General features: G+C 45.1%; 1 protein-coding gene across 1 annotated transcript; it reads right to left on the bottom strand.

Moving 5' to 3' along the window:
- Positions 1 to 11122: 11122 nt before the first annotated feature.
- On the bottom strand, positions 11123 to 12013 carry ANKRD9 (ankyrin repeat domain 9). The gene has a single exon (XM_009076216.1). It carries the CDS (start codon positions 12011 to 12013, stop codon positions 11123 to 11125), a length of 891 nt encoding a protein of 296 aa, XP_009074464.1.
- Positions 12014 to 12739: the final 726 nt, after the last annotated feature.

The raw sequence follows: 12739 nt of genomic DNA, 5'->3' as shown, positions 1-12739 counted from the left end.
GACAACAGCCAGGCAAAACTGGCCTTTCAGGCAATGCTGCAGGAATGAAAGAAGGAAAAAACACTTAAAGCACTTGAAATGCAAAACTTAAATGCATGGCTTTCTATTTGAAATACATTCAGTTTTCTTGCTTTAAGCTCGTGAGAACGTATTCATTAACAGCTGCCCCAGGTTCAATAGGTTTTAGAATTTATTGAGGATGGTATGAAGGTCCATGGAGAAGGAAAGTAGTACCTACCACAAATTAAAGCTGCAGTTGCCTATTGGAAGTCTGACCTGATCTTAAAGGCAAGGAGTTGCCTCTGTCTGAATCTTGGAGCAGTTGCACTGACAGGTCCAGTGCAAAGGCTTGACAAAACCTGGCGAGGTGGCACCAGCACCAGCACCAAACTGGGATGTTGCTGGACTCCAGTGTTACTCACGGAGTCCTGCCTGGCTGAGGCAGGGTGTTTTTACCCAGAGAGTGAAAGAGACAGTGAGACAGTACATCATGTATAACACTTATAAAGGCCTTAAATTTGGATGTTCATCCTGGCCAAGGGAATGGGGGGAAAGGCTCAGGCTATGGTGGAAGGGGGTCCCCAGGCCTAAACATCTGCAAAATGGGGCTAAGAATAGGCATGGACAAGTCTATATTTGGATTTTGTCATTTAATTGTTTATACTTGAAGGGATGATGATGTATGTTGGGGTAGAAGTGAGACCTTTAGAAACCTGCTTCACATTTTCCAGAGGAAACAAAACACCAGTCTGCTCTAGAATCTGTTAATTCTGCAAAAGCAAAGCTGGATAATTTTGTGAGAAAGCTACCTTCAGCCTCCCTGATCCCAAATTTGGGTAACTTAGCACATCTTCCTGAAGCTCACCAGATCTGAGTGAGCCTGTCTAAGTAAGTGTGTTAATTTCTGAGTGCTTAGGGAACACACCTTTAGTAGCAACTTAATGTAGACATGCCTCTTCCTTCCTATCATTTCAGCTTTCCTTTCATCAAATCCCAAATTACGCATGGAATGTAATTTTATCTCTGTCTGTCACCATGCTGGGCTCTGCTGGCTGGTACAGAAGTGAGCCAAAGCCTGTAGCTATCACCAAAGCTCAGTTCTACCCACAGAAGGAGTCCCATAAAATAAACATTTGATCAAGCAATCAGCTCTATCATTGAGAAGTTTTACTGTCTGAAAATATATGTATCACAGCTGAAAATAGCATCTCCCTAGGATCTGCAAACTCAGAAAAAGAGACTGCTTACAGTGTCAGTAACACCTTCCAGGCAGAAGAAATTTTTGGCCTGTAGTTGCTCATTTTCAGATTCAGTCAAAGCCTCAGAATCAGAAGAGACTTAAAAAAAGCATCATCTGGATTTCCCTTGCAATTTCAAGACAATTTGTTTTACAGAATCACAGGATCACAGAATATTCTGAGTTGAAAGGGACCCACAAGGATGATCGAAGTCCAACTCCTGGTCCTGCACAGGACAGCCCCAAGAATCACACCATGTGCCTGAGAGCATTGTTCAAATGCTTCTTGAACTCTGTCAGGCTTGGTGCTGTGACCATTTCCCTAGGGAGCTGCTCTAGTGCTCAAACACCCTGTGGATGGAGAACCTTTTCCTAACATCTAACCTGAACCTCCCCTGACACAGCTTCAGGCCATTCCCTTGGTTCCCATCACTGTTTGCCAGAAAGATCAGTGCCTGCCCCTCCACTTCCCCTCTTATGGAAGTTGTATACAGCTATGAAACCTCCCCTCAGTCTCCTTTCCTCCAGGCTGAACAGACCAAGTGACCTTGGCCACTTCTCATATGGCTTCCCCTCTAGGCCCTTCCCCATCTCCACAGCCCAGTGGTGGGAGTTGCTCCAAAGGGACAGGCATTACCTGGGAGTTGCTCCAAAGGGACAGGCATTGATAGATAGATTGATATCATTGATAGATACCCTGTAAGTGCTTCTTTTATTATCTGGGCTTAATTGTGATTGGTACATATGATGTACATATGGTACAATCATGTTCTTTAGGAAGTTGTGGGATGAGGTCAGTAAAGTGAGATAGAAGTGGAAAAGGCAGTCTGACCCGATTTTGTCCCAGTACTAGAGACAAATGTACAACAGAATTAGGATTTCAGACCTATGTGTGCACTGCTATATTTTAAAAGTCTAAAATTTAGCATTTCAGATCTTTAGCGGAAAGGATAACTGAATGGGGAAGTACCACAGAGAGGTATTGATCTGCTCTGCTGACTTCCATCTTGCATGGGACAACACTTCCATACTGGAGGAGATGCTTCTGTAAGCAGATTTTGCACAATTTATAAAAATCTTTAGGTCCTTCTGAAGGACAAAGGTTTTTCATTCTGTCATCTCCTGTTAGAAAATGCTTTAATGCAAAATTTACTTTCATAAAAATCAAATTGTTTCTAAATGACTTGTCTAACTTAAAAGGACAAAGGAGAGATCCAGTAAAGATAAAGTACTCGAATTCTCAAAAACCTGTTGGCAAGGTTCCACACTAAAGGTTATTAAAGAAATGAAGCCATCGTGGGATCACAGGAGTGAAAGCTATTACATCAGGGTAAAAAGCAGGGGATTTAGTGGTTGCCATGGAGAAGAGTGGAGTGCCCCAGGCATCAGTGCTGGAGCTAGTTTTGTTTAATATATAACCTATGGCTGGAGAAAGGTGTAAGCAGTGATAGTTCCAGTGATACTGGAGATTTTCAAGTATGCAAATACCATACAGATAGCAAGAGGCACCTGAAGGGCCTCGCTAAGCCAAGTGGCCAGTGCTCTTCAATGCAGATAAATGTAACTTGCTGCCATAGGGTGCTGTGGATGTGACTGTATCAACAGGCTCAAAAAGGAACTAGACAAATTTGGGATACCAGGTGAAAAGATGAATACTAAAGGGCTAGGCAAGGCTGTACCCTCTGCCATGCCCAATCCAACAGCTGTGGGTACTGAGGGAGTAACTAGGGAATGTGCTGCAGAAAGTGGCCAGGCAAAGGTGCTCTCCTACTGCCAGTGCTGGAGACATGGCATGGTGCTGGGAGCACCCAGCAGTGTGGGGTTTATGTTCCTATTTTGACAAAATTTCTGGTAGGATAGAATCTGAACAGAGTTTCAGCTATCAGAATAGTTTACAAGTGTGATAAAGAAAATTTTGACTTAATCGTTTGGTTTTGTTTTTTTTTTTAAATCCTTGAGGAATTTAAATGCATGCTATTCTCATTATTTTATTAAAATAAAAAGCAAAATATTACAACATTATCCACATTTTGCCATTCTTTAAGAATCATTTTGAGAAATATGGAACAGTTTTTTCCCTTGTAAAACTGAGTCCATACCGATTTTGGTATTTTGAATTTTCATTCTGAATCAGAACTGAAGTGTGTTATGCAAAAATGTAATTTTTTAGTGGAATAGAAACATCAATTTCCAGTCAGCTCTAGTGATTATTTCCTTTTCTAATGCTTGTCAGCCTCTTCAACCATTTCAGATGTCTTCACAGCTTTAAAAGTACCAAGTGTATTGGGTTTGCATGGCCAGGTTTTGCAAGGACCCATTGCTGGCCAAGGCTAAACCAATCAGAGATGGCAGTAACACCTCTGTGATAACAAACTCAAGATAAAAAAAAAAGTTATTTCACAGATGTAATTGTGGCCAGAGAGAAGTGAGACAATGAAAGAGGAACAACTATACAGACACCAAGGTCAGTGGAGAAGGAGTGGGAGGAGGATTCTCTGATTTTAACTGGTAATAAATCCAATTAATTTCCCCAAGTTCAATCTGCTTTGCCCATGATGCTAATCGTTTTGTAATCTCTCCTTGTCTTTATCTCGACTCATGAGCCTTTTGTTGTATTTTCTCTCCCTGGTCTGGTTGCAGAGGGGAGTGACAGAGCAGCTTTGGTGGGTACCTGGCATCCAGCCAGGGTCAACCCACCACATCAAGTCTGCTCTGATTAAGGAGACAGTTAAGGTGTTTCTTATGTGCACGTAATGTGCAACATGATAGAGCAGGGCTTGGTTTAGTGTTACTAGAGAAACTCCCTGTTTAATTTTGCATCCCAGAGCAAGATCTTCTACTGAAAGCAACCTTGGAAAGGAGCAATGCCACCTGCCTGGTTGCTCATTTCTGTTACCAGAGCTCCCATCCCCTTGGGTGGCACTGGCACTGGTGTGACAGCACCATGACCCAGCTTTGCTGGGGCTTGCTTGGTCAAAAGCAGGAGTAGGGAGCAGGTAGGCAGCAGCTGTGTCCCTGAGCTGCTTACATCAGTGCCTGCTTATGCCACCTGGAAGACTTCATGACAACATCTCCAGAACGTGGGCACCGAGGCCATTATATTGTCTCAGTTTTGAGACTGTTTCCTGACATTCTCTGTGATCCTGAATCCAAGCTCCAGGAGAAACTGGCAGGGGGGTAGTTTCTGTGATTCTGTGCTTCTCATAGTTTGCATGAGAAGCACATATGTATGAAGAACATATGTATGAGGTTTGGGATTCTCCAGACTATTTTCCCTATTTCTGTTTTACTGTAGGATCTGCTTCCCACAGGGCATCTTGCCATACTGCCTCTCCCAATCCTTTTCTTCCCTTCTTTTCTCCCAGGTTTTCTTGTGTGAGTCTGACAGCTCTGTGATAATCATTCCTCCTCCTCACAGCTCTCCATGGGAATCTGCCCATATGATGGTGTGGGTGGACATAGCTGGTGTACAGAGCACAGCTATATTCTCTCTCTGTGTACTCGTGAAATTTGCCAAAAAAACCCTTCCCACTAGCAATAAACTCCTTCATAGGAGATCCATAGCAAAATGCAAACAAACTGTACTAGAGCTGGAACTGGCACTGGAAAATTATGATTGATTTTCCAATTCAAGCTTCCCTTGGGAGTCACCCCCAGAGAAATCTGGCTTCTTGGCTTCAAAGAGGCTTCCAAAGTGCTAGAGAGAACTGCAGGTGCCTTGGGAGCTGGAGTCCAATGGCCATGTGCAGTCATCCATGTCATCAGCTGAGCATGGCAGTGCAGCAAAATGCAGTGCATGCTCCCAGCAGGCACTGCTGCTGTGCTGGCCAGGCAGACACGGGACAGTATGGGATGTGCCAAATCTATCAGCTGCATTTTGGGTGACTCACTCGGGGAGCTGCACTCAAGTAACTGAAGTGTGGGCAGGATTTTGGTAATGCATCATCTGCTTGTGACAGTGCATCCCCCCCCACAAGGGAATATACTCTTTAAATTGCTCCCTCTGTTTAAATACCTGTCTTGCTGCCTGCTGGTGTGGGGGCTACAACTAACTACAGTTGTAAAAAACCTGATACTGAGATGAGACTGGCCCTGAGGACTGCATCAGCTCAGTGCTCCTCAGCTGCCAGAGCCACTCACTAGTGCCCTGATGGCCAGACTTGGCAGAGCTGCCAGGGCATTAGAGAAATTGAATCCGATTCTTATTCTCAAATACAGGAAAGGTGGAAGCAAACAAGCCAGAAAACTTTACACCTTTGTGAACTGCATTCTTGTGGCAAAGTAATCAGTGCTAAATCTCCCACTATGAAGGAAAGGAGATAGTCTTGGACATCTTTAAGTGAGATCAGTGAAACAATTCCCCTCTCTGCATTCTTCCATGAAACTAGTAACTTACTGTGCAAGCACAGGCTCAAAATAGTTATCCTTTGTTTATAGGTTTATATATTTATATGTACTAGTGCACACTGAGGAGATCTGTGGGTACAGTTGATGGCGGAGTATACGCACTATGATCATCATCATCATCATCATCATTAAAACCAGTTACCCATCACCTGAAATGTTTAGGGTAGCTATTTTTAACAGAGTAGCAGAGGAGCTGGATGGCCCACATTTTCATATGGAAGCCTGTGGATTGTTACCCCAATAAGAGCACAGAGGGTGTGAGGCCTGAGGACCTTCAGCAGCACCTATAGGAGCAGCTGGTGGTGGAAGCCTTGCCAGGGCATCTTTCTCTACAGAGAAAAAAACTAAGAAGGACAGGAGTTCATCAATGGCATACAAACCAGACAAGAAAGGAGGTCGCTGACACTGTTATGCTCGCTGGAAACAGCTGCATGAATTGAACTCAAACCTAAAAGATGAAAATCTCCAAAACCAATTAGCATTAGCCCCTGTTGAGCGGCTTCTTCTGATTCATTGCCACCTTTCAGTGTATCTGTGAAATGTGGGTTCACCTCACCACTTGGGGTCATCCCCTGACAGCATGGCCAGTTACTGCAAGCCTGTGAAGGAAAGTATTATCTTCCTCAGATCGCATTTTTTGAAGGTAATGGCTCAGCAGTCAGCATGAACTCATCAAGCACCAAGATGAGCCGAAGCAATAGATACTGATGGGTGGTCTTGACTGACTGGCTAGAAAAAAGCACATCGATGTTATATTGCAAATTTATTACAGTAAGACAATCAGGTTAAATGATTTTCACAGCTAATATACCTAATTATATCAGGGTATGTATATTTACTTTATTCCAGCACATTACAATCTTTAATCATGCAGCAAGTAATGTACAAACACAATTATTGGGAGGATGTTTTTCCCCTAAAAAAGGGAAACCAAAATTACAAAAGTATGGCTTTATAAGAAAGTCATATCATACAATGAACATTCATTTGTATTTGGGTATGGCAACATTCAGTCTTAACCAGTGAACAATAACATCTGTCACTGCCATGATGACTCCAAAAAAGCCAAGGTAACTGGGAACAGGGATATGCCCATTGGTGTTAGAGAGATGTAAAATATATATCTATATGCATGCAAAGTATGAAAAATGTAAAAAATTATTTCAGGGATTAAGTGTCACACTTATTTGTATTCCAGAGTTATGGAGCCTTGAAGAACGTAAGTGCACAAACAGTTTCTGTTTTAATTTAGACCAACAAACATCAGGAGTGATGGAACAGACTTAAAAAGCATTACTTCAGGTGTAAAGAGATATAACTGAGGTCAGAATCTGGCCTGTCCTTCCTGCTAATGGTGCTGCAGAAACAGACAGAAGCATAGGGTTAGGAAGTCATAGGTGGCTGAATTTTTCTGGCAGCTTAGAGCAAAGAAATACAAAGAAGTATGTTTGATAGGTTTTGTTTTTTTTTAAAATGTATTTGAGAATAAAATGTGGCCAGTATCACAAACCCTTCACTGGATGACTGTAGTTGTTGGCAACCAGAAGCCCTTGTGCTTGGTGTCCAGGGGGAAAATGCCCATTTCAAGAGCAAAACTGCTGCCTCTTTACAAGAGAGGAAGAAATGTCATTACCTGTTAGCAGCACAGAGCCTGGGACCCACACTGAACTGGTGAAAAAGCTGCTTCCTTAAGGCATCGCTCACTGATCTGTACGAGTAGGGCTGTAGGTAAGCACTGTCAGTCAGCTGTGGGTTTTACCAGGGGAGGGCAGGCAGACACAGACACACGTGTGCACACACGGACCCACGCGTTTTCACACCCACACATCCACACACACACCCACTCCCCACACACACCCCCGAGTGACAACTCACATCCTTACAACGCTACTCCTCAAAATCGAAATTAAAAAGATGCAATCTTCAGAGCCAACCCGTAATCCAAAGATTAGGACTTTTCTCTTTTGCTTTTATTATTTTTCCCAAGTTCAGAAATACAGATCTTCGTGACACTTACTCAGTATGCATATATGCAAAATGTAAACATCACCACACAGCATCTAACAAAGGTGTTTGTTTTGATTAACAAAGTCACCAACATATTTGTCATGCAAGCATAGAGATTTTTCGAGACCATCAGGTTGCAGGAAGTCAGGAAAATATTTTGAATTTACTTTTGCTAATGACTTGGTTTGGGAAAAAATGGAGAACAAAAGTTAACACAGACAGGGCTGAGGTAGATTTGTCCATATCTGATGTAATGTCACTGTACTGAGCAGGAAGACAAATGTGATCTCAAACTAACAGGCAGGTCGCCACAAGATACGAAATCTGGGTTTAGGGTGAATATTCCCTCATTCCAGCAGAAGAAGGGCCCATCCTACAAAAGTATCATTATGGGTGGTGGAAAAAATTGTCACCACAGCACTAATGGCCCTAAACTTTGGCCCACCTGGACTGCACATGGAGGTCTGACAGTAGCTCAGTGGCTGAGGGCCAGCTGGTGCTTGATGTCTTGTTAAAATGATCAGGAAAGGAGGAATGAGGAAGCTGTAGAGTGATCTTTCTGGTTTGGGTAACTGCCTGTTAACTGGGCTGAGCATACCAGGGTTCTGGCATGTTGGCCAACAATGAACCAGCAGCTTTCTTGCAGGCTGTGGTACCAGTTGCAGATATGCCTCAGAAATTTGAGCTTCTTAAGCTACTGCTGAGAATCCATCTCCTATCCTCTCTCTGGGCAGGTGGATAGAGGGGAACCTCCCACATGGACAAATGCATGAACAGAAGCATCCTGCTGTCTGCTACAAATCCACCTGTAAAGCCTGAAGTGCCTGAGCCCTGACCTTTGCAATGATCCATAACTACTACGGTCAACAAGAGATCCCTGCACCATTTTAGACTCACTTGCTCCCAGTGGGTTGCTCTGACTCTCTGGGTACAGACTCCTGCCTTATTAGAAGGGGCTCTCCATCAATGCCAAGAATCCCTACCTGCCTGCCTGGATTTGTAAGTTGAACAGCCTTCCCCTCCCTCCTGTCTTTTCTGAAACTCTTTATAGCACCAAAACTCTCATGGTTTAGAGCCAGTGCAGCAACAGTGGATGATTTCCATTCCCTCCTTTCCTGGGATGTCTGCTCCTGGGGCCTAATTACTATTCTAATAATATCCATCACCAGCCTCCTCCTCCGCCTCTCACCCACCGACATCCGGATGAGATGCTGCATTGCTGCTGGGGACAAACCCAATCCTGCTCCCCTGGACTCCAGGAGTGCCAGAGGGACTGTGCTCTGCACAGTTGCTTTGGTCAGCCATGGGCAGTGAGCACCTGCTCTGTTCTCTGCCTCCAGCTCCAGGTTTTCGGGGTGGGTAGGTGCCAGGACTGGGAAGCCTGCAGGGCTTGGCAGAAGCAGCTGAGCCACCGCTCATAATGCAAATCTGCTTTGGGCTCTGCTTTGCTTCCCAAGCTGTGACAGCCTCCGCCTGCCGCAGAGGCTGCCGAGCCAGCAGCCTTCCTGCAAAAACCCTCACCCAAGATTGACCCTGAATTTCCCCATTCACAGCCTCCCCCATTGAACAAGAAGGAATAGACACAGATGGAGAAAGACAAGTCCCCAGGGGCAGGGGTAGAAGGACACTGCAGCACCAGGGATGTGGGATTTCAGGAGAAGGGTTAACCCCTTTGTGGCCCACTTGCCACATTTAGGGCTGGGCTGGCATCTCACAAGCAAGACTGCATCTTCACCTAGCCCAGCACAGGTGGCACCAGCACTGAGGTCCTTCCATGGCACATGGGAAGGGATGGCTGGGAGGAGCATCCTAGTGTCTCAGAAAGGATGTTCCAGTTGGCTGTGACTGGCATGTTGTGCAGCCCCCCAGGAAATCTCCACCTGGCCATGGCTGGCATTGCCAGTGTCCTGGCACACAGGAGGTACCCCAAGTACAGGGAAACAGAGCAGAAGTGCTCCCTGTGCTGATGGAAAAAAAGAGGATGTCACTCCAGCATAGCGTTCTTGGCACAGGCAGGGAATTAGCCAAATGAGACAGGAGCCAGTTTTGCACAGAGCAATTGAGATGTGATTGCACAACCTTTCTTAGCCAGAACCTCGCTAAAATGTTTCTGCCCCACAGCCTTTGACTCCAAATTCAGTTGAAGAGATGAATGAGTTCTTCACTGCTGCTCAGTGTGGGTCTGGGCAAGAGTGTTACGCTACTCCAGCAGAGCAGAAGGTTGAGCTTACAGAGAGGAGGAACACTGAAGTCCAAAACAAGGGATGTCCCCAAAGGAAGTTTGGATTCTGCCACTGCTCTGTTGGTGCTGAGAACAGCCAGGTGAGCAGGATCAGTGCCTTGAACAGACAGGACTATGTCTGGGCAGGAAGACTCAGAGCTACCCAAGCAGGCTGGGCAGCCCCAGCCCTGCTTTCTGCAAATACACCCTGCCTGCAGCACCTAGTCAACGGGAACTTTTTGCAATTTGCAGGATCAGGCCCTCTGTCTGGACCTGGGTGGCAAAAATAATTTAATTGACAAGTGACAACTTTTTAACAGCAGATCATACCCCAACTTATGATAATTAACAAATGCCAGGAGCTCTGAGACCCACTGGGAAACCAAGTTGTGGAGATATGTCCAGCCCTAAAACACAGGTCACGGAGAAATAATGTGACTTATGAAAGACAGGGCTTCCACTGGCCCTGCTCCAATTGCCATTTGTTTACTGGACAGCAGGGAAAATGGTTCCTTCCCCACTGCACAAGCCTGTAGAGGCATCAGGGCTGGGACTGCCTTTAACCCTCTCATTCCCAGATAAGACATGATGCTTTCTGTTAACTATTCTGTGGGTCTCTATCCTCCTTTCCCATCCCCCCCAGGAACACACTCACTGCTCCTCTCTGAACTCATGCCCTCCACACAATGACCTGCTGTAAAGTAACTCACTAAAATCAGGTACCCTGCAGGACTGCCTCCATGTCCCTGTGGCATCAGTCATGGACTTTGCGGTTATTACTAGATGTTGCTAGATCATTGTTAGAAAGGAAACCTGACATTTGAACCCTGTTCGTAGGAGATGGTATTTCTCCCAGCTCTGGCAGAACATAGTCCCATAGTTACACCGTTTGAACATCTCACTGGGCACCTAGTTCCCTTTTACCCAGGAACATTACACAGGATACAGTTATCATATTGGGAATTCAGATACACTGATACCAGCTGACAGCTAAGAAACCAAACATAACAGTCTCAACTACAGTTAACCCTTCACATGCACAATAGAACAGAAAACAAGGAAGGCTTTTGCCTTCAAAAGTGCTGTGCCTGCAATCAGTTAGAAAAGACATTTAAAATCTTGTCACAACATATTGAATTTTCCAGCATAGCCAAACAGGTTAAGTACTAAAATCACACTAAAATGCAGAGAGAGGTGGATGACCAGCTCCTCTAAGTTGCCTTTGAAAATCCAAGACCCTGCAAATAAAGTCAAGGAAAAACATTTACCATATTTTTTGTCGGTAGCTTTTTGCCATAGGATGGTAAGGGCTTTAGTGCCTGAGGTATAGGTAGTTCCTGGATGCTTTTAGGGAAGTGGGAAGGGGGAAGAGTCTGGAGAATAGTTTGCATAGCTTGCAGATATAAAGAAGCAGGTGTGTTCCCCACCAAGCTGTTGAATTTGTCTTCTCCCAGCAAAGCTGTCCAGTGGTCTGGATGCTCCTGCAGAACTTTCCGCATCTTAAACTGTGGGTTGGGCATGAAGAGCAAGAGGTAGTCAAGGCAGAGCTTCTTTGATGCAACATTGACTTTGGAGTCCCACATCTGCTCCAGGATGACGTCCAGCGGGGTAAGCCCTTTACTGTCTTCTATCCTGGGAGAAGCTCCATTCCCGAGGAGGATGAGGACGGTCTCTGACCTTAGCAGTTCACAGGCAAGGTGCAGGGGGGTTTTGCCATCTTCCAAATGAAAGCAGCCAGCCCTGTTGATGTAGGAGTTCAAGCTGGGGAGCTTGTGTGCAATTTTGATGATCAGTCCCAAGATATCTCTCCTGTCATATGTGACCGCCATGGCCAAGTGAGGAGCAGAAGATGGGCAATAGCAGAAGTGTTCCCCGGGCACCTTGAGAGCCTCTTCTGGAAAATGAGACAGCAGATACTGAGCATAAGGCAGGTGATTATGCACCACTGCATAGAGAAGGGCTTCTGAAGGTGAGTAGGTTCGTAGGCTGGCATTTTCCTCCCAGTAAAAATACTCCATAGTTCTCATGTCTTCCAGCATCCACACAGGCTTGTGATCTCTCACAGCCTGGTAGAACATATAGGATAAGAACTTGCAGTGCCTGCTCTGATCATCCTGCAGGCTGGCCTGGTTACTGGCCATGGCTCAGCAAATAAAGAGCAGCTCCACGTAAAATCGCTCCAGACTGTACGATCAGTGCACTTGGAAGGCTGATCCCGATGCTGCTGCAACCTTCAGGCTGTCATTGCTGCCTGGACTGCACTAGCTGGAATGCATGGGCTGATCATCTCCACCCATTCATTGTTTTTCCCTCTCACTGCAGTGGTTTTGTTTAGGTAAGCACAATCCCACAGGCTCAGTTAACCCGTGCCATGCAAGCAGATGGTTAGTAAGTACATCCCGCTCTGCGTGTGGCACAGGTTACTGAAGCGCTGTCAGACTGCGAGTGATTTTATACACACAGAGCTAGAGAGAACAGAGGGAGAGACTAAAATTAGCTTGAGAGGTGAGGCGGATTTCTGTCTGCATTTCATGTCTAACCAGATCAGCTCATACACTGCAGTAAGTGGAATAGCAATATTCCTCTATATTTTTTGTATGTCATTCACACACACGCAGCTCATTATACAGTAAAAAATGTGTAGCAGTGTGAAATACTCCACAGCTGATAATACACATGATTATATGCTTGGGAAATCAAGGGATTGGTAGTGGCAGCATTAGGAAGGGATCCCTATTTTATAAATAATGGTATGGCTGGCCATTTAAAAGACATTGATGTTAATGGATTGTCTAGAAGGCATTAGGGATGTTTAAGATCCCAGCGTTAATGTCTGCAGAGAAAAGAGTCAAACGGTGCAGTAACTA

This window comes from Acanthisitta chloris, unplaced genomic scaffold (genome assembly GCF_000695815.1).
Source record: "Acanthisitta chloris isolate BGI_N310 unplaced genomic scaffold, ASM69581v1 scaffold16566, whole genome shotgun sequence".
Classification (NCBI taxonomy): Eukaryota; Metazoa; Chordata; class Aves; order Passeriformes; family Acanthisittidae; genus Acanthisitta; species Acanthisitta chloris.
Note: the sequence above shows the minus strand (reverse complement) of the source record. Positions and strands in the feature narration are given on the sequence as shown.

What these genes read in the sequence shown, in the direction of transcription:
- ANKRD9 (XM_009076216.1), bottom strand. Translation starts at nt 12,013, where the DNA reads ATGGCCAGTAACCAGGCCAGCCTGCAGGATGATCAGAGCAGGCACTGC.